This window comes from Macaca fascicularis, chromosome 6, assembly GCF_037993035.2.
Source record: "Macaca fascicularis isolate 582-1 chromosome 6, T2T-MFA8v1.1".
Lineage (NCBI taxonomy): Eukaryota > Metazoa > Chordata > Mammalia > Primates > Cercopithecidae > Macaca > Macaca fascicularis.
The window spans coordinates 11,504,697-11,523,875 of NC_088380.1; the positions used below are offsets into that span (position 1 = coordinate 11,504,697).

At 42.1% G+C, this 19,179-nt stretch overlaps 1 protein-coding gene across 11 annotated transcripts in view; it reads right to left on the reverse strand.

Annotated features, from left to right (window-relative positions):
* Positions 1–19,179, reverse strand: part of CTNND2 (catenin delta 2) — a 931,128-nt gene that overhangs the window by 143,955 nt on the left and 767,994 nt on the right. For all 11 annotated transcript variants that reach the window (XM_065546099.2, XM_045394725.3, XM_045394719.3 and 8 more), the window contains one exon: positions 125–242. In XM_065546099.2, coding sequence (XP_065402171.1) covers positions 125–242 — 118 coding nt within the window. The remainder of the gene's footprint in view (positions 1–124; positions 243–19,179) is intronic.

Below are 19,179 nucleotides of genomic sequence, written 5' to 3' on the forward strand. Positions count from 1 at the left end.
CCAGGAGAGAGTTCAGAAGGAAAGTCTGAATTACTGCATCGGCTCTCCGGGGTTGTTAGCTATTGTTGAGTCCCGTGGGAGTCTTTATTCTCGAACATGCTTAATCTATGCAAACACAACCAACCTTGCTATCGATCTCACTGCTCCCCAGCGCAGACTGGATCACGTACAGCAAGGCATCCGTAAGCCCATCACACTCTCTCATCCTTCTGCGGGCCTCCTCTCCGGCCGAACTAACATTCCTGCAAAGCAAAAGGACACGTCAGCAGTCTTTACGGCTGTCACCAAAAGAATGTCTTTCCATGCCCATCTGCTCTCATAGTTTGAAAGGAAATGCTTTTTTCCCCACTTTTTCCGAATGCTTATCAAGAATATATCTTTAATGAATAGGGATGGCTTCCACAAAACACATCCCAGAGTTGGGTAAGTCACAGATGTCTGTAATGCCACTCCTGGAATAGACAATGAAGAATTCCTAATATGGGATCTGTGAGTCTCATGACCACGGAGGGTGGGGGACTTTCAGAAAGTCTTCTAGGTTTACTTCATGTACAATCAGAAGCTTTTGGATTCCAAGGATTCTTCTTTGAGAGGTCTGAAACACTTTCAAAGACAGAGCTTGTAACTTCTGAAATATTTTAGACATCTAAATTTGTCTGCCGCAAAGATACCTACCTTGGCCCAGCCAGAAGTAGACTTCTAGGAATTTATTCTAAGGACATAGTTAGAGGTTTCTGTGACAGTTTAGTCACTGGGATGTGTATGATACCTCTTATGGGAAGGAGCGGCTCCAAGCTCTTTTCTGTGCTAGCACATGCTGAGCTAATGGCAACAGACGGGGCCTACTGTAATGAAATGTGCGGCTACAAAGCAGAGAGATCTTCTACTCCTACAAGAGACAGAGATAATCCGAAGGAAAATCTTGGGGTGCTTTTAGTTATTCTACCACCTGAGAGTATGTTGTTCTTCTCCTACCCACGGTTAGCGTATGGTTCCAGTAGAGAATTTCTGCAATGACTTACTACAGGCAACACAACCTGTAAAAGGGAGGCTGGAGGAGGTGAGTTAGTGGGTGGTACGAAGGGATTGAAAGAATTTAAGGACCTTGGGGACAGTGGTAGAAAAAGAAGGATGATTCTCAAACTTTGGGAGCATCAGAATCCTCCGGAGGGTGCGTGCAGTACAGACTGCTGGCTCCATGCTGGAGTCTCTGACTCAGAATGTCCGGGTTAGAGTCAGATAAGCTGCATATACTGATGCTGATGTTGAGAACTCAGACCCCAGTTCTCTACAGAGGGTCTGGCTGGGAGGAGGGTCGTGTTCTTTACTGACTGCTGGGGCAGCCATGAGGCAGATCCCAAGGATCCGGAAGCCTGGACGGAGTCTGGAGAAGTCGAAGAAGTTGAATGAAATGAATCTCCAGCCCACTGTAATTGACTCAGGTAGTCTCATTTCATATTCACAACATCTTTTGCTGTTGTAGTAAATTCTATTTTACAGATGATAAAACCAAGCCTCAGAGGTTGTCCAAGGCCATGCAGTAAGTGTGTCTCTGCTTCAGATGGCCAGGATACTGGAGCTCAAACCCAGAGAAGACCAAGGACGGAGATTTTGAGGAATCAATCTATTTGCAATTAGCCTCCCCCTTCACACTCTCTTGGCACTTTGAACCTCCTTTACTGATCACCATTGATTTTGTATTGGAATTATTTGGCTGTGACCTCATTACTGCACTGGGACTTTCTGGAGGATAGAAGGCATGTCAGTCCTATGTCTCTACCTAGCATTCGGCTGAGGAGGAGCTGGAACAAAACCTGTGAAGATGGGAAAGAAAGGGCTTCAGGCCTGATGTCAAATATGAATGCAGAATATGGTTTTTTAAGATTTAAAATAAAATAGGTTTCATGTTAAAATGCCACTGAACATAAATCGTTTTTTTTTTTTGATACCTAAAAAGTTCCACAGACGTATTAAGACAGGCTCTATCAGCGGCACTTCTGTGTAACACCGGGAAAGGTTATACAATTCAAATTAGTATTTTTGGCATTTGCTGATCTTCAAATACAAACAAAATTTCTCAGCTTCTTAGATAATATAACTAGGCAAATATTGCCAGCATTTTTATGTAAAATTTTATAAATTCCATCCTGTGATGGCCAACTTTTGTTTCTGACACAATCCGTGGTGCATGCCAGAGAGGAACCAACTTTCTGCTAGGGAAAAGGTGGTGAGAGGCATTTGGATATTATTTTAAACTAAAAGAATGGCCCTTTTAAAGGAGCATTTTAGCTCATTCCTTCTTGAAGTGATTTTCACCAGGTTGAGCTGTGAAGCTGTTAAAATAATAAGTTTGTCAAAGATTCTGAATCAGACCTCTTTGGCCAGAAGAATGTTGCGTGGCAATGTGTGATTATGTTTGGCTCTTTAGTGTAGCGAGTTATTATTTCCAAATAGAATTAATGAAATTCAGGCTGGCAAACAACTTAGGGTAGCGAGTATACACCCTGATCTGAAAAAACCCTCTGTAGCTCTTCTTTGACTAACGTGCTCGGTCTTTCCTTCGAGTATCCTTTCTTTGGAGGCAGGTTGCTTCCTGATTCACCAATAAACTTTTTAATGATCAGTCCTAATTTCACTGGTAATCATTAAATGTATGGGACCAACCAACAGGAAATAATCAAAATGAACAACTTAACATCTGAAGCTGTCAATACTAATCTTGGCATTTTCCTTTATTCTACTTTCTATTCCATTCTAGTCCAGTCTCCTCCAAAATTTAAAAAGTTATTAATTGGCTACTATATTACAATGTGTAAGATATTGAAAAATGAGACAGATTAATAACTTAAGGTCTCAGCAGAGAAGGGGAGTAACTGAGATACACTCATACCCACACAGCACCTAAGATATAGACTTCAAGAGGGGGTTATCATACTGTCTGCAGGCATGATGAGGCTCAGTATACATTTTTATATGAACTGTCTCTTTTCAATGGGTAATGGTTTCCTACAGGTCTTTGGGCTTGGGTTTCCACTTTTAATCAACTATACCTCAGTGCGTGAAACATATCTTAAGAGAATCTTTGATTTTCACATTGGTGGTAAGGAGGGTTTCCTGTTCCTCCCTCTTCCCCACAAACACAAGTTCTACTCTTTCAACCACAAATTTCAGTTTTTTATTGTTGTTGGTTAAGACTTTTGATCAACGTGTTAAGGTAAAGTCATGTCAGCTTATGACTGAAACATAATTGTGTTAACCATACATGATAAAGCTGTAAGCATCACGACTTGAACACAGCTCTAATTTTTGTCTCTACACCTTTATAGTGAAACTTAACAAGATGTTTCACTGTTTAAAAACAAACACCCTGATAACCTTCTGTGATGCTCACTACATGGTTAATAGTAATCATGGTCCTTAGTGTTTGACAATTAATCAATGTCCAAGCTAGAAAGTTCCTCCCTCCCATTATACTTAAACCATCTTCTGCCCATCATGAGGAAGGTGATTTCTATGTCTGGTTAGAAATGGGTATGGAAAAATTCTGTGCATAAACATAGCATTAAAACAAATACCTGTAGATTATTTGTTAGAAGCACAAAAATGTGCATAATATCTCGTCCTTATTAGTAATCTTTACAATCGTGACTGAATTGTCAGTTGCTATGTCATTGGGAAGTTCCTGCTAAAAGTGGATTCTATAATCTTTTTGCTTAATAGATAAAAAGTGAAACAATTCATTTTTATGTCTTCCAATTAAAAGACCAATCTTTTTTTAATTTAAATGCAACTAAACTGCTTCCTTTCCCCTGTCTTCTGTGCTGCTTGACATCTCATTTCTTTGCATCTCCATCACTCAGTGCTCTCCTAGGACCCAATGTGGAACTCAGACTATATGTTCACCTGTATGACTGTGGCATTTTGCATGAAAGATGTGTCTCTGTTTCAGATGGCCAGGATACTGAAGATCAAACCACAGAGAAAACCAAGGAATGAGATATTGGGTAATTAATGTATTTGTAATTAGCCTCTCCCTTCACACACTCTTAGCTCTTTGAACCTCCTTTACTGATATCATTGATTTTGTATTGGTATTATTTAGGCTGTGACCTAATTAATGCACTGGGAGTTTCTGGAGAGTAGAAAGCATGTCATTCTTATGTTTATACCTAGCATTTAGCTGAGTGTGTGACACATAGTTGGTTAATATTCAGAATTCGGCCCTTCCATCGGATTGGAATTCAGGAAAGCAGGGGCATGTTTACTCTGTGACTGACTGTGCTTTGTGCTTACAGAATAAATATCAGATGTTTGTTCCGCCATTTGAATACTGGCTTCTTAAACTGTACCTGTGTTACAAGCCCCATCCTGAGTTATTCGAGGCAGTTTCATTTTGCAAAAAAAGAAAATGCAATTGAAGATAGCATACAGCATTGAGAGTAAAATTAGCTCAAGATATAAACTTTCTTATGATTGTTCATAATATTGATTGAGTGCTGAAGAGAACAGCACAATTTTGTGGCCTGGAGACAGTCAGATATTTCCCAGTTTCTCACCCGTCTACAACCTCAGGCTTGGAGGAAGAGCTTTCACGGCCTGGCTCAAGGCTAGGTTGTCTTCCTATGTCTGTTTCCTCCTCTCCTCTCTCCCTCACCTTCTCCTTGGCCTTCAGGATCTGGACTCCACTGGAGTTGTCTCATACCAAGCCAATTCACATGTCTTTGAGCCCTGGGTCCAGCCCTGCTATAATCAACATCCATCAGGTGGCCCAACCCTTCACATCCCTGGGCAAGCACTCCCTGAGTTCCTTCATCCCATCTTCCAATTCATAACCAGCAGAGCCCAGATGCTGGGTCTCTGCAGGATCTGGCCTGGGTTCCTGAGACCATACACCAGTTTGAGGAGTGGGGTAGGCTGTCTGGAGGTTGCTAGAGAATAGAGCTGAGTTTAAGTGATACAGAGAGTCCCAAGGCAAAGTCGAAATATGAAGCCACGTACTTAGTACAGCCTCAGTGCAACCCAGCAAGGCAGGCCGGGGAGGCAGAAGACACCAGAGATGATGGCATGGACCAGAGACCAGACCCGACCCTGGGGATATCTGGGAGCCCCAGGACAGAGCTGAGAGCCTCTGGACACTTGGCCAAGGATACGGAGAGGCTGTCTGGGGTTCCCAGGCCCATTGATCCCTCCCCTTGGAATGTTCTTCCTTCCACCTTGAAGCCATTGACTCTGACATTTGCAGTTGCCAGGGCTCAATCCAAGCACAGCCTTTTCTACCTTCTAAGCCTTGCCTCAGCCCTGCTACTCCTTCCTTCATAGCTCCAGGCACAAGCTTCTCTTAGAGCACCTGTAACACGCAATGTTTGAGTCTGGTCCCACAAGGTGTTAGGAGGTAGGGGAGCATCATTTTATTTGGTTGTTTGTGCTCCCCACCATGCAGCACACAGTAGGAACTCACTGGATATTGACTGGATGAAAGAGTATATGGTTCTTTTCAGGACTCTTTCTAGACCAGTGGTTCCTAACTAGGGTGACTGTGCCACCAGGGAATATTTTTGGTTGTCACTGCTGGGTGAGTGTTGGGGGCATTACAGGCATCTCATGGGTAGAGGTGGCCAGGGCTGCTGCTAACCATCCCACAATGCTCAGGACTGCCCCCGCCACAAAGCACACCAATTGTTTCGAGGCTGAGAGGCCTGCTCTGGATAGCTGGGCTCCATGAGGATCTAATCTGCACATGTGCTTCCCTAGCACCTAACCTGTGCTCAGCCTGTGGCTTCTCAAACCTATGCTCTTCTGCTGCATCAGAATCAGCTTTGGAACTGGATTAAAACACAAAGGCGCAGGCCCTTCCCCTACACTTCCATTAGCCCAGTTCTCAGTGTGTTCCACTGGTCTCCAGGTGATGAGAACACACTCCACAGGTGAGAACCATGACCTTAGCCCATGGTAGGAAATTCAACGTAGAAAGGTAAAGTACTTCTTGAATGGCCATGAAGCCACGTGGTTGTCTGCTGTGTGCTATGTGATGTATAGACTCTGAACAACACGCCCCAGGCTCTTCCTAACAGGATGGGACCATGGCCCTTACACCTACCAGTGATGGCCTTTGGACCAATGGCCTTCAGCTTCTAACAGTCAACCAGCAAATGATGGGAAATAACACTAAACTTGTGAGGGGGAATCTCACAAGTAGAATATAAATACGGAGCGTCTTAATTTTTTGACCATGTAATGACCTACTCAGAAATGGATGGAATTTTTTTAACTCATGACAATCTTATAATTCAACAGCACAGCCACCCCCACTAACAAGATCTCCAGAACGTCCAGCCTCTCCTGCCTGCTGTCTCTTGCTTAGTTAGGCAGAGACTGAACAGACCTAATAGCCACCCCTTCAAAGAGCCATATTATTAGCAGCCAGATCGATTCTCAAGTATTAATTACACGTAAAGATGCAAAAAATTGGCTCTTTGGAGTTTGATGCCTATACTTAGCTCCCTTCTATGGAGAACATCCTGACATCCTCGATGGCTTGAATTTATCATAACTTACCTGATCTGAGTAAGTGTGAGAATGAGAAATTATGCCAATCATGCTTTTCTTGATTCCACAAAGTGCACTCGCTTTTGCTTTAAAAACATTAAATTTTAAAGAGATCTTCTATCCGTGAACACCTAAATCAGGAGTTAAAAACTCTCTGTAAAGGATCAGAGAATAAATATTTTAGGCTTTGAGGGCCACACAGGGTTTCTGCCACTTTTTCTTTTCTCCTTCTCTTCCTCTTTCTTTCAACAACCTTTTAAAAACTGTAAAACCTATTCTTACTTGAAGCCATATAGAAACGGGTCTCTGGCATGATCAACCCCTGACCTAGATTCTCATCTGAAGCTCAGACATAGGATTCGGGAGGGTGTCTGTGAACTCCTGATATTTTGTTCCAAGTTTTATAAATTTTTATATGAACATTATGCATGTTTTTTCTTTGTTTGTTTTCTGTGCTAGAGGTACAGAACTGGCAGCATATTCTGAGGCTGGGATCCTAAACTGTCTAAAAACATCTCACCAAAATAAGTGGTCTGAGCAGCCCCTGCTTGGAGCAGCAGGCTGCTCTCCTAAATCTACAGTCTGGGTTTCAGAAATCCAATGTATTTGCCTCCTCAGGGAAACAGCAGCTCTGCCTCGTGTCCTCCCACAAGGCCTTGGGAGACTTTGTCTGTGGTTTCCAAAATTATTGTCCAAAAAGCCCATCCTTTTCCTCCGTGCGGGAAGATTGTCCTCTTCGTTGAGTGCCCAGGGGCGGGGAAGGAAGGCGTGTCATTGCCCAGTCACTGGGTCTGCTGACTCCACCTGGCCTTTAATGCAGTGACAGTAATCCAGCCAGAGCCTCTCTCTCTAGGTGCAGAGGGTGCAGGGCTGGGGGCAGCATGAGACCCTCCAAGTCTGTCCATCCCCTTCATTCTTCCCACAAAATCTGCGAGGGCTCATCCCTTTGATTTGTAGCTCCTTTGCAAAAAGGGAGTGGCTGGCTTTCTCACTATTCAAAATGTTCACAAAGGTGGCTTCTCCTGCACCTGGTGCGGTACACATGGCTGCGCTACTTAGCTGTGAAGGCGCTTTGTTCGTTTTGGCCTCCTCATCCGGGAGGTGCTGCTGGGAATGGTGTGGACATCACAGGGGATCTGCAGTGACACAGGGCAGCTGCTCAGGGTCGGGCTGGTTTCTTCTCAGTAAATGTTGGCTGAGCAGCTAGCTGCTCCACCAGAGACCTTCCAGCCCAGAGGGGAGAAACATACCAGGCGGGTTACCAGCACGCCACAGGAAATGTGTCTTCCAGAAACGTGCGAGAGGAAAGAACAGAAGGTTTCACAGCAGCGTTGGCAATTTTAGTCATTTATTTCTTAAAAATCTAAAACTAATGTAAAAATATTAACAGAGTGGGGGAAATGTAGAACTGAAAGTGATGTCCACACTCTTTGCTTTCCCTTAAGGTAATCACTGTGATCATTTGGTATTTATCATTCAAGATTATTTTCCACTTGTATTAATAAACCGTGTAGATAACATTCTGTTTTTTACCGTAACAATTCCTCAGGCAACTGGCTTTTATGTCTCCAAAGTTTATCACTGTCTCTGTTCATGATGGTAGCTACAATCATTGAATGACTTTTGGTATCTCATGGTATAAATAGATCGGCCGGACACGGTGGCTCATGCCTGTAATCCCAGCACTTTGGGAGGCTGAGGCGAGTGGATCACCTGAGGTTGGGAGTTCGAGACCGGCCTGACCAACATGGAGAAACCCTGTCTCTACTAAAAATACAAAATTATCTGGGCATTGTGGTGCATGCCTGTAATCCCAGCTACTCGGGAGGCTGAGGCAGGAGAATCGCTTGAACCCAGGAGGTGGAGGTTGTGGCGAGCTGAGATCACGTCATTGCACTCCAGCCTGGGCAACAAGAGTGAAACTCTGTCTCAAAAACAACAACAAAAAATAGATCACAATTCATAATTTTTCAAATTAATACTCTGTTAATGAATATCCAGATTATTTCTAATTTTTTACTCTATTATGTAATGTTTGGTTCAATTTTGGAGGAGATATGGGCTTTAGAGGAATCATTCTAGGAAGATAAAATAGCAGAGATAAATAATTTCAAATCTACAAAGCAGTCAACCTTGACTGGATGCCTGCTTTCTTCCATACGCAATGATAAGTCCTGGGATAAACTGATGAGAGTATCTGACTTTTGACCTTTAGAAGGTCACAGTCTAGCAAGGTAAACAGACATATTTGACGTGAGTAATCATGATATCATCAGCATGTAACTAGCAGTGTGAAGAATTTGGCAACCAGTCTTTGGAAGTGACATCTGGATATACAACAGAAAACAAATATAGGCTGGAATGGATGAAAATTTTACTCTTCATCTATTTTAGTAAAATATTTCCTTAAGTTGTAATTCTGTAAATTTATTTTCCTTCACGCTTATAGCAGCAAGTCATGGGTTGTAACTTAAAAAATAAGGACACGGAACATAATCAACACGTTTCCAGCAAAAAAGCAGCTCATGCAACGTAAATGGAAAGTATTAAAAATGCATACTTTTAAATGCGAAGGGCAAGGCATAAAGTTCAGGCATAGGCTTGGGCTAAGTTCCAGGTGAAGAGCCTGTGCAAATACCATCCATGCACATCCATGCAGGGGTGGGGTCTGCAGGCTCCAACCAAGGACAGGACCCGGCAGGGAGCCATGGCATTCTGTGGCAAATGTTAATTTGGGCACATAATTTTCCATTTTTACTAAGCCTGGCATCCTCAGCCAGTGCAACATGTCTACTAAGACGGTGGCTGGCTCATGGTGGACCAAGGGCAAATCTTGTTAATGCCCTTTTACTCAACCACATTCCCTATGCTAAGTCCTCCCTGAGATCTGGCCACAGGACAGCCCAGGTTGATTGCTACAAATCCTGGGCCATCCCTCACCAGAGGTTCCACTCTTGCCTCTTGTAATTCCGCGGCAGGTAGAAATGCAGTTCTGTTCTTGTAGTTCTCTGCAGGTGGAAATGTACAACGTTTGCATGATACTCAAAAGTGGACTGAAGCAGGGCTTCTTCCCCCACCAGCTTACAAGAGGCATTTCCAGTGTTATCTTTTTCTGACATCTGACCCAGAGGGCAAAGCTGAGGCTGACATTGGATAAGCTCTGGCCTGGAAACCCAATGGCGTTTGCTGGGCTGGGTTTCCAAGCTGCTCTGGAGCAATGACTCCATTTTATTTTCAATTCCCCCTTTTAGAATGTCTATAATTGTTATCCTATGTCGTCCCACCACTGCATGTTGGGAGCAGAAATGTTGCTTCTTTATTTTCACAGGTTCACAGACGGAGAGAAGTTCTTCCCCAGGAGCTGTACTTAACAGATTACTCATCCAGTTCTGATTTGGATGATTCAGATTTTGGACTTTTGAGCTGAAGAGATTTAAGACTTTGAGTTGATGCTGTAATGGGATGAAACCTTTGGGGACTCTGGGATGGAATGAAAGTATGTGGGATGAATGTGACTCTTTGGAGGCCAGAGGGTGGACTATGGTAGGCCGGAGAACAGCCCCTCCAAGATGTCTATAACTTAATCCTTGGAATCTGTGAACAGGTTACTTTATATGGGGGGGGGGAAGACGTTGCAGATGGAATTAAGGTTACAAAGTTTAAAATAGGGAGACTTTCCCTATTTTGTCCCTGGGAAATCTCCCTATTTTATTCTCTGCTTTCCCTGGCTGGGGTCAGAGAGGTGCAGCAGAAGGGATGACAGAGATCCCAAGAGGAAAGGCTCAGCTCCCAGCTGCTGGCTTTGACATATGGGGTAGCCACAGGCAAAGGGGAGAGAGAGACCACTAGGAGGGCAGTAGCTGAGGGCAGCTCTCAACTGGCCACCACCAAGCAAGTGGAGACCTCAGTCCCATGGCCATAAGGAACTGGATTCTGCTAACAACCTGCAATAGCTTGGATTCTTCCCCAGAGCTGCTAGTAAGGAGGACGATTGTATCAGCACCTTGATTTTAAACCAGTGAGACCAGTGTCTGAAGTTCTGGGAAATTGCAGGATAATATATTTGTGTTGTTTTAAGTCATGGAATTTCTGGCAATTTGTTGCAGCAGCAAGAGGAAACTCACAGGGAGCCTGCAGCTCATTTTGCTCCAGGGTAAACAGATTCTTCTCAGCACTGTCTCTGATGCCTCATGTCCCACTCCCTCCCAGGAAAACTGCTCAGCCTGCAGTGGGCACATGCAAGTTTCAAGAAGAGATTTCTAGATAATCAAACAACTGGATAGCTTAGATCAAGAACAAAATGCCATATACATAGACACATGTGGAGGGGCGTGAGGTGGTGGCATAGAAAATACCTGCCCTCAACGCTGTAAGGTCAGGCCACTGTTGGATGGGACCCAGGGCACGCTGAGGCCCTCTGCATGGGCAACACTGATGTGATGTTGTGATGATGCACTTTTTGAGGCTGAACGACATGCTTCAATATATTCTTCCCTATCTCTGATCTCATCAGCTACAAGAGTGCCACCAAATTTGCAGCCATCAGCTTGGTCCAGACTGCTCTTTTGCCTGGTTGGTATCTTCCACTTCTGCCAGAAGAGGCCCCTGAAAACTGGAGTCTTCAGAGCTTGCAGAGAACAGATAGTGCTACAATTGGCATTCTGTATCAGTCTAGGACATGAGTACACTGGATTATAAGACAGAGAACTGAGGCAGCTTCCTAGCCCCGTGGAAGTGAAGTCTGCAGTGTGGTCTTGTTATTTTTAATGAATTCCCAGAACATTATCTGAAGCACCAACCATAAGTACCAGGCAGTTAGGATTACCAGCATTAGGATTAGCCACATCTCTGTAAACTTTTATTGGCTGCAAATAATGTAAGGCTGAATTTACTTGAAAAGCTCTTGAATTCTCTCTCTCCATATGTGTTTGGAAAGCTGTTCCCTCATCACAGCCACATCAGAATAATTTCCAAAAAAATAAGTTTCCCTAATTTTTTTTTTAAAGATTAGCATGGTCTTGCTGTTCGAATTACTGTGCACCTTACTGTCTTCTCCCAAGGAAGGCAATTTCTTTATAAATCAGAACAATGATGGCTTGGTAATTGCTTTGCTGAGCTGCAGGGACAGAATGCTTCGGTGGCTAAAGACCAACTACCTACTGGGACTGGCCGCGAACACTGCTGTTGTTCTGTACCCAAAGTGGTGCTTGCTAGGTTCATACCACACACCCCCCCATCCACCTATAAATGTAAGCCATCAGAAAGGGATGGAGGGCTCCTCTTCTGGTGACGATTAAACACAGCACCGTTGTGAGACTGCCTGGATCTGTGCCTTCTGGAGTTAGCCATGCATCAGGGAACATTGTTCCAGAGAAGCCCAGAGCGGAACCAGAAATACCTGAATTAAAAGACACCCTCTTGCTGTCAAGTACTACCTAGGGTTTTAGCTACATGATTCCAATTAAAACTGATGGTCGCCACAGAGTTAACTGCTCTATGAAATGTCTGCTGAAAGTTTCCCATTGGGCTAAATTACAAGGAAATCTGAGGGAAGAAAAGCGTGGATGCTGTGTGGCTAAAACCATTAACTGTGAGCCTAATTGTGCGGGTGGCCCTTCGTGCTCCACAAACACTCACGTTCCGCTCACAGTTCTTTCCTAACTCACAGTACTTGGGGAGTGAGCTGTACTTACCAGGCCTTGATTTTTTTCATGACCGGACTACGTCTCAAGCTTGGAGTAATGCCATATGGTCCATCCCCTGGGTCAACGCCCGCCCTCCTTGTATTCTACCAACGCCCATAATGTTTTATTCTGGCACATTCGTGGTAGGCTCAGAAATTCAGGGTGCACTATATATTGAAAGCCCCCCTATCTAACCTTCATTCTGGCACCTTGACTTCCCATCAAGGGGGCCTCTGTTAAGTCCACCCACCACACACCATTGCAGCAAGCATTTTCATGCTTGCTAAATGATTTGCCAGCTATGGCCAGTTGCAAACACAGCGAAAAGAAAATGTCATGGGTCAAAACACAAATTAGATTAACAAATGAATACTAACTAGTTGTTTTCTTCTTTCTTTGTTAAACCAAATTACTTATGGTCAACCAGGTGTGACTTACATGACAAGTCACAAAACCTAAGTCTTAAAATATATATAATAAATGAATATGCTAGGAAACACTGCGGAAGAGAAATGCAATATTCACTTCACCAAGCGGGTGGCTTCCAGGAAAATGAACACCATGTGACTAAATAAATAATCGGCAATACCAATGTGATCCAATTCCTTGCATTCTGAGTCCCCTATCTTCCAGGATGTAGGGGAACAGAACTTGACTAATAAGGGATTATAGATTATTGGCTACCTGCCTTTTTAAATGTCAGATTGTGGGCTTTAAGATTTTCAAGACTGATGTAAATGACGAGTTGATGGGTGCAGCACACCAACATGGCACAAGTATACATATGTAACAAACCTGCATGTTATGCACATGTACCCTACAACTTAAAGTATAATAATAATAAATAAATTTAAAAAAAAAGAAGCCAAACACACACACACACACACAAAGAGTGATCTGTTAGATTCATACATGAGATTCATGTATAAATAGGAGAGATAAGACTGAACTATTGTTAATGTCTATTCTGACAATATGATCCTTTAACTGTGTTGAGTACACCTATTTTCAAATGATACTCAAATAAATGATTGAAACGTTAAAACAAAACAAAACAAAACAAAAAAAGATTTTCAAGATTTGGCATTATGTCCTGGATGATTAACAGCTACTATTAAAACAACCTTTCCAACTTTCATTTCAATTCATTCCCTAATTCCACATATGCAGGCATGCAATCTTTCGGTTTATTTACTTGCAGGATATTTTAACAAATCATACTTCAAAGACTTATTAAAGCTGAGAATCCATGTGATTTTTATAAGCTCACTTATCTAGATGGTAAGTTTTCCTTGAGGTCTATTTCTTGTTTTTGTGATTGCTTTGATCACTGACTGATAGCTTATTGAATACCAATAACCATCATCAAAACACTGACAGAGGCAAAGAACTGCATATACTCTTACATACTCTTGGGTCTTAACCCTTTGTTTTGTGCAATTCTCCACCCCTTTAAAATATTGTTTTATTCTGGGAAGCCACCCCATTATTTCTGTAAGCTGACTGCTCACTGTGGGGCTAAATAATTGGAAGACGGAGTCACTAAGTAGGGAAGGAAGGGCAGAAGCCCCTGTTATTCTGTGGGGTCCAGGCCTGCCGCCTGCGGGTATCTAGCCCTCTCTGCTTTTTATAGTCTTTGTTATGGACTGAATGTTTGTGTCCTCCAACAGGTTCACATGTTGAAATTCTAACCCCCATGTCACAGTGTTAGTGAGGACTTTGGGAGATGATTAGATCATAAGGATGAGAGCCTTCATGAATGAAATCAATGCCCTTATAAAAGGAGACTCTGAGAGCTCTTTGCCCTCTTTCTGCCGTGTGAAGACACAGAAGTCGGCTGTCTGCAACCCAGGAGAGAGTCCTCACTGGAACCCAACTAACTGTGAGGGCCCCCTGATCTCAGACTTCCAGCCCCCCAAAACTGTGAGAAATACATTTCTGCTGTTTGTAAGCTATCTTGTCTCTTGCATTTCATTATGGCAGGCCAAACTGACTAAGACAGTCTTCTTACATATTTTCCCTGGAAACCAACTCCTGAATTTGTGGCAAAAATGCTAATAGAAACATTCCTTGGATCAAAATAGCTTAATCCCCATGTTTAAATTGGAAGGAAGTGATTGAAAATAAAAACCACCTTTCCTATAACCTCTTAGAAATGTGCCCATCGCTGCTAATTGCTATCTCATAAATTGAGAAGTTTTGACAACTCATTTAGTGGTTTTTTGCTTGAGGCAAAGAACATGACAAATGTTAGAAAATCTGGACTCCAGTTAACTTGACCAGATATTACTGTATAGCTCTAGTTAGGTGAATACTGTATTAAAAACAAACCAAGTTTTTGGCTAATGGTTACTTAAGACTGCCAAGAATTCTAAGAACCACTTTCCTTGTTTCAGAATGAAAATATCTCATACGGAGGTGATGGAAGATGGGGAGAAGAAAGATTGTAAGAACACATATATATCCATATAAGAAAAAATATACAGAAAACAGTAAAATTTAAGATTATTTAGCTGTTTTTATTTCCTGAAAGGGAAATATTAGCATAGTCTTGCTGTTCAAATTACTATGCACCTTACTGTCTTCTTCTAGTAATTAGTAATTTAATCTTAATTACTAAAATATATTCTGAAATTTCTTTTTTCTTTCTTTTTTTTTTTTTTTGAGATGGAGTTTTGCTCTTGTTGCCCAGGCTGGAGTGCAATGGCACGATCTTGGCTCACCACAACTTCTGCCTCTCAGGTTCAAGCAATTCTCCTGCCTCAGCCTCCCGAGTAGCTGGGATTACAGGTGTGCACCACCACGCCTGGCTAATTTTGTATTCTTAGTAGAGACAAGGTTTCTCTATGTTGGTCAGGCTGGTCTCGAACTCCCAACCTCAGGTGATCCACCTGCCTTGGCCTCCCAAAGTGTTGGGATTACAGGCGTGAGCCATCATGCCTGGTCTATTCTTAAATTTCTGAAAGAAATTTCTGGAAGGCTTACTAAAAGAAAGCAGGAGTTATTTCTGTAAAGAGAAGTATCAATGAGCTCTTGAAAGTTTATGCACAGGTCTTAATCACTAGTTAGGAATAATGTCGGAAAACGCAGTAACAGAGCAGCTCGAAGATTCTGCATTTTAAAAGCAAGGCTGCCATAGCACCGATATAGTCTGTCTGCTTCCATTATTATCACGACTGCACTTTTCCCCTTCACTGCGGTAGGGAGAATTCTAAAGACATCCCTCCAAGATTCTTACCCTTTGGTCGCTCAACCAAATTCTAACTGGAGAAAGGGCTTTGCAGGTGGAATCAAGGTTGCTAATCAGCTGACCTTAGGACAGGGAAATGATCCTGGATTATCCTGCTGGGCTCAATGTAATCACAGGAACCCTTCAAAGCAGAAGAGGAAGGCAGAAGGGTCAGACTGAGAGATGTGGCTGAGGAGGGAGCAGGAGAAAGGGGGAAAGATAAAGGTAGGGGGCCTACTCTAGTGGCTTTGAGGATGAAGGAAGGGAGCAATGAGCCAGGGAGTATCATGGCCTCTAGAACTGAGAACAACTCCTGGTTGACACCCCACAAGTAAATGCAGCCCTTAGTCTACTGCATGGGTCTGAATATAGCAAGCAACCTGAATGATCCTGGATATAGGCTCTTCTGAAAGTTTTCCAAAGACAGCCCAATGGCCGACACCTTGATTTCAGACTTGAGAGGCTCCAAACAGAGAAACCAGCCAAGACCCCTGCAATTCTAGGGTACAGGACTCTGCAGTAATCAATTAGTAATGTTCTCAGCCATTACGTTTATGGTAATTTGTTAGGGTGGCAATGGAAAACTACTATTTTCACATAAGATAAAACAAAAAGAAACTCACCGTAATAATTTTCACAAATGTTCATTTTAACATTTCTGCTAACTTATTTCAAAAGTTTTAGATAAACATTGTGTCTTCAGACGGCGGCATTTCACATGCTTTGAATGACAAGACGAGATGTAGTCATTAGGATTTTCAGATGCCTCTTGTTGCAGGAAGAACAGTAAGCTAAATGAGTTTCTCACCAACTCTAGGTAGCACCTAAGAGTGACTTTTCTTGCTTTATTACTACCAGATGGCTTGCACGCAATATGAGTGTAGGATAATGGCACCACTGGGTGCGCAATTTCCTTTTACTGCTTTAGTTGTGAAAGGAGTAATGTTTCAAAAATCCAAGAATTATAAAGCTGCACAAAAAGGTCAAATAGCAATGACACTTTGAGGAGCCACAGAACATCATTAAAAACAGGTCACAAGTTGGCCATGAAGAGTTTAGTTCCATTGTCTATCTTCACTGCACTAAGTGCTGCAATCAAAGGACTTTTAATCTTTTACAGTACATGTGTCAGTCTTTTGCTTTCGAGCAAGTGTTAAGGTCTGATTTAAAAATTGTGCACTCAACCAGCTTGGTGGCCACCCTGAGAATAACTAGAAAACAAAAGAGAAGGCTTGTGCCCTCCACTATCAGCCCAGGGCACATTTGTCATTCAGGTTTTACTGCTTTTCATAAATAATAATGGTTCTTAGAACTCTGGCACAAACTATATAAAATGACTTCATGGGAGAAAATGTCAAGGCAACAATACTCCATAGAAATAATCTGGAAAACAGAATCTAGAAACTCAAGGTTTTTCTAAAGTTCATCTTAATAAATTTACTCTTATTATCCATCATTTTATATATGCTGAAATGAAAAGGTTTTAGAGATCTGTCAATCAGTAAAGAAAAAAGTTACAGAAAAAACAGAGTGGATTCAACTTTTGACAAAATAGATGCAGAGAGAGGATCCTTCTATATCATACAAATGTACATCGGTAGATTCAGTGATTGAATGACTTCATTTAACCCAATAATTTGCTAAAATTCTCTAAGACATACATGGTATTATTTTAATTTGAATCACAAGTACTCATCATGGAATATTTTTACAGACTATGTTGAAAATCAAATACATAGTGTTAGGTGATTCCAGCTCCAAAGAAAATTAGGATCACTGAAGTCTCTGAGTAGTCATTTCCCACCTTTATTTTCCACACAGACACACCTCAAAGATAGTGTGCCCATGACCGACACTCTCCTACGTGCACTGGCCCCTCACCATGCAGCAAGATGCAGGGGGCTATGGGTTACATGAAGTTGCAAACAAGCTAGCCACAACTTTGCCCCTGCTCTCCATCTGGTCCATATCATGGTGGTAGGTGGAGATATCCACTTCTAAATTAGTGTTGGCTACGGCTATCATCTGAATATTTGTGTCCCTCCCAAAATTTATATGTTGAAACCTAACCCCCAAGGTGATGGTATTAAGAGGTGAGACACTCATGAATAGGATGAGTGGCCTTATAAAAGACGCCTGAGGGAGTTTGTTAGCGTCTTCCACCATCTGAGGATGCAGGAAGTTATCATCTTTGAAGCAGAGAGCAGCCCTCAGCAGACCTTGAAGCTGCTGATACCTTGATCTTGGACTTCCCAGCCTCTAGAACTGTGAGCAATACATTTCTGTTGTTTGTGAATTACCTGGTCTAAGGTGTTGTGTTACTGAAGACTGAACAGACAGAGATTGCCAGCCTTTTTTGCTTGTTTGTTTGTTTTTTAGTTCTGAATTTTCTTCATCTTAGAGGTCATGAATTAAATTAGTGATGAATAAAATAGAAATAATAAGAGTGAAAAAGGACTTTATAAAGTATATTTGTTGTCACAGTGATCAAGAGATGCAAAAGAAGATAAAATGAAAACGGCAAGAAGGAAAAAAGGAGATAAAAATGAAATGGGGAAAAAGAACAATGGTGCTAACTGCGGCCTATTTTGAGGGTTTTCTTAATGGTTATGTTGTTATGCACCAACAGTGCTACGCTTGCTGGATAGATATGTGTGTCACTCATCTGTGACTCTCCTCTTTCCCACACCTACATTCAATCAGGCAGCACATCAAGTCAGCTCCAACTTCAAAGCATTTCCAGAAGCATTCTCCATGGCCATCACCTGTCTCTTATATGTTCTCTCTGCTTCTGTCCTCATCTTCTCTACCTTCTAGGGAAGTCTGATGTAGTGGCTGCAGTGATTCTTCAAAAATATATATCGAAGCACAAGTCCTCCACTCCAGGGTCATTTCACTGAGTCAAACTCAAAGGCACATGCCTGAATACTCACTCCTCTTCTAACTCCTACTTATCATTCAAATCTTTTCCTTAGGAGGGTTTTCCCCGATCCCCTGACCAGGCTAAATTCATTGGTTCTATGCTCATTCAAGGCTCCCTTTCAGAATTCCCATCCCACTGATTTACTTGCTTACTGCCTCCTTCCTGCAAAGCTCATGAAAATAGGACCTGTACCTTTCTTGTCACTCATATGTCACCAGCAGCTAATACAGTGCCTGGCATCAAGTAGGCACGCAATAAATAGTGTTGAATTGAAAAGACTTACTAGTGTATCTCTAATCAAATTCCATAAATAATACACTTATTCCAGATTGGTCTGGAGGAGCTGAATGACAGAAAAGCCATATGAGGAATTAATCCATTCATTAGTTCATTTCTTATTTATTAATATGTTATCTCAATTTTAATGGGAGCATGTTTATCTAAAGGCAGGAACTTTATTAATTTTCCTATTCAGAATCCAGAAATTTGATTTTTTTCAGGCCACTTTAGTCAAGAAGCTGTATCTAGTCGTCTAGTTAATTATGATTTGGAAAATACTATAAATAGTACATACACCCCAAAGTGTCCAGGAATTTCCTTGTTTTTCCTTGCTTGTTATATTCAAGAACAAGGTTAATCCTCATAAACTTAACAGGGTAATACTCTAAGCCTTGGTTTACTATTTCCATGTAGTTGTAGATAAGCTCCTGCAAAATAACTTGGGAAGAAGACAAGTAGCAGCAGGTCTAAGTTGTATGTGGGGAGGAAGAATGCTTTTGTTATGGAAAGCAGGTGAC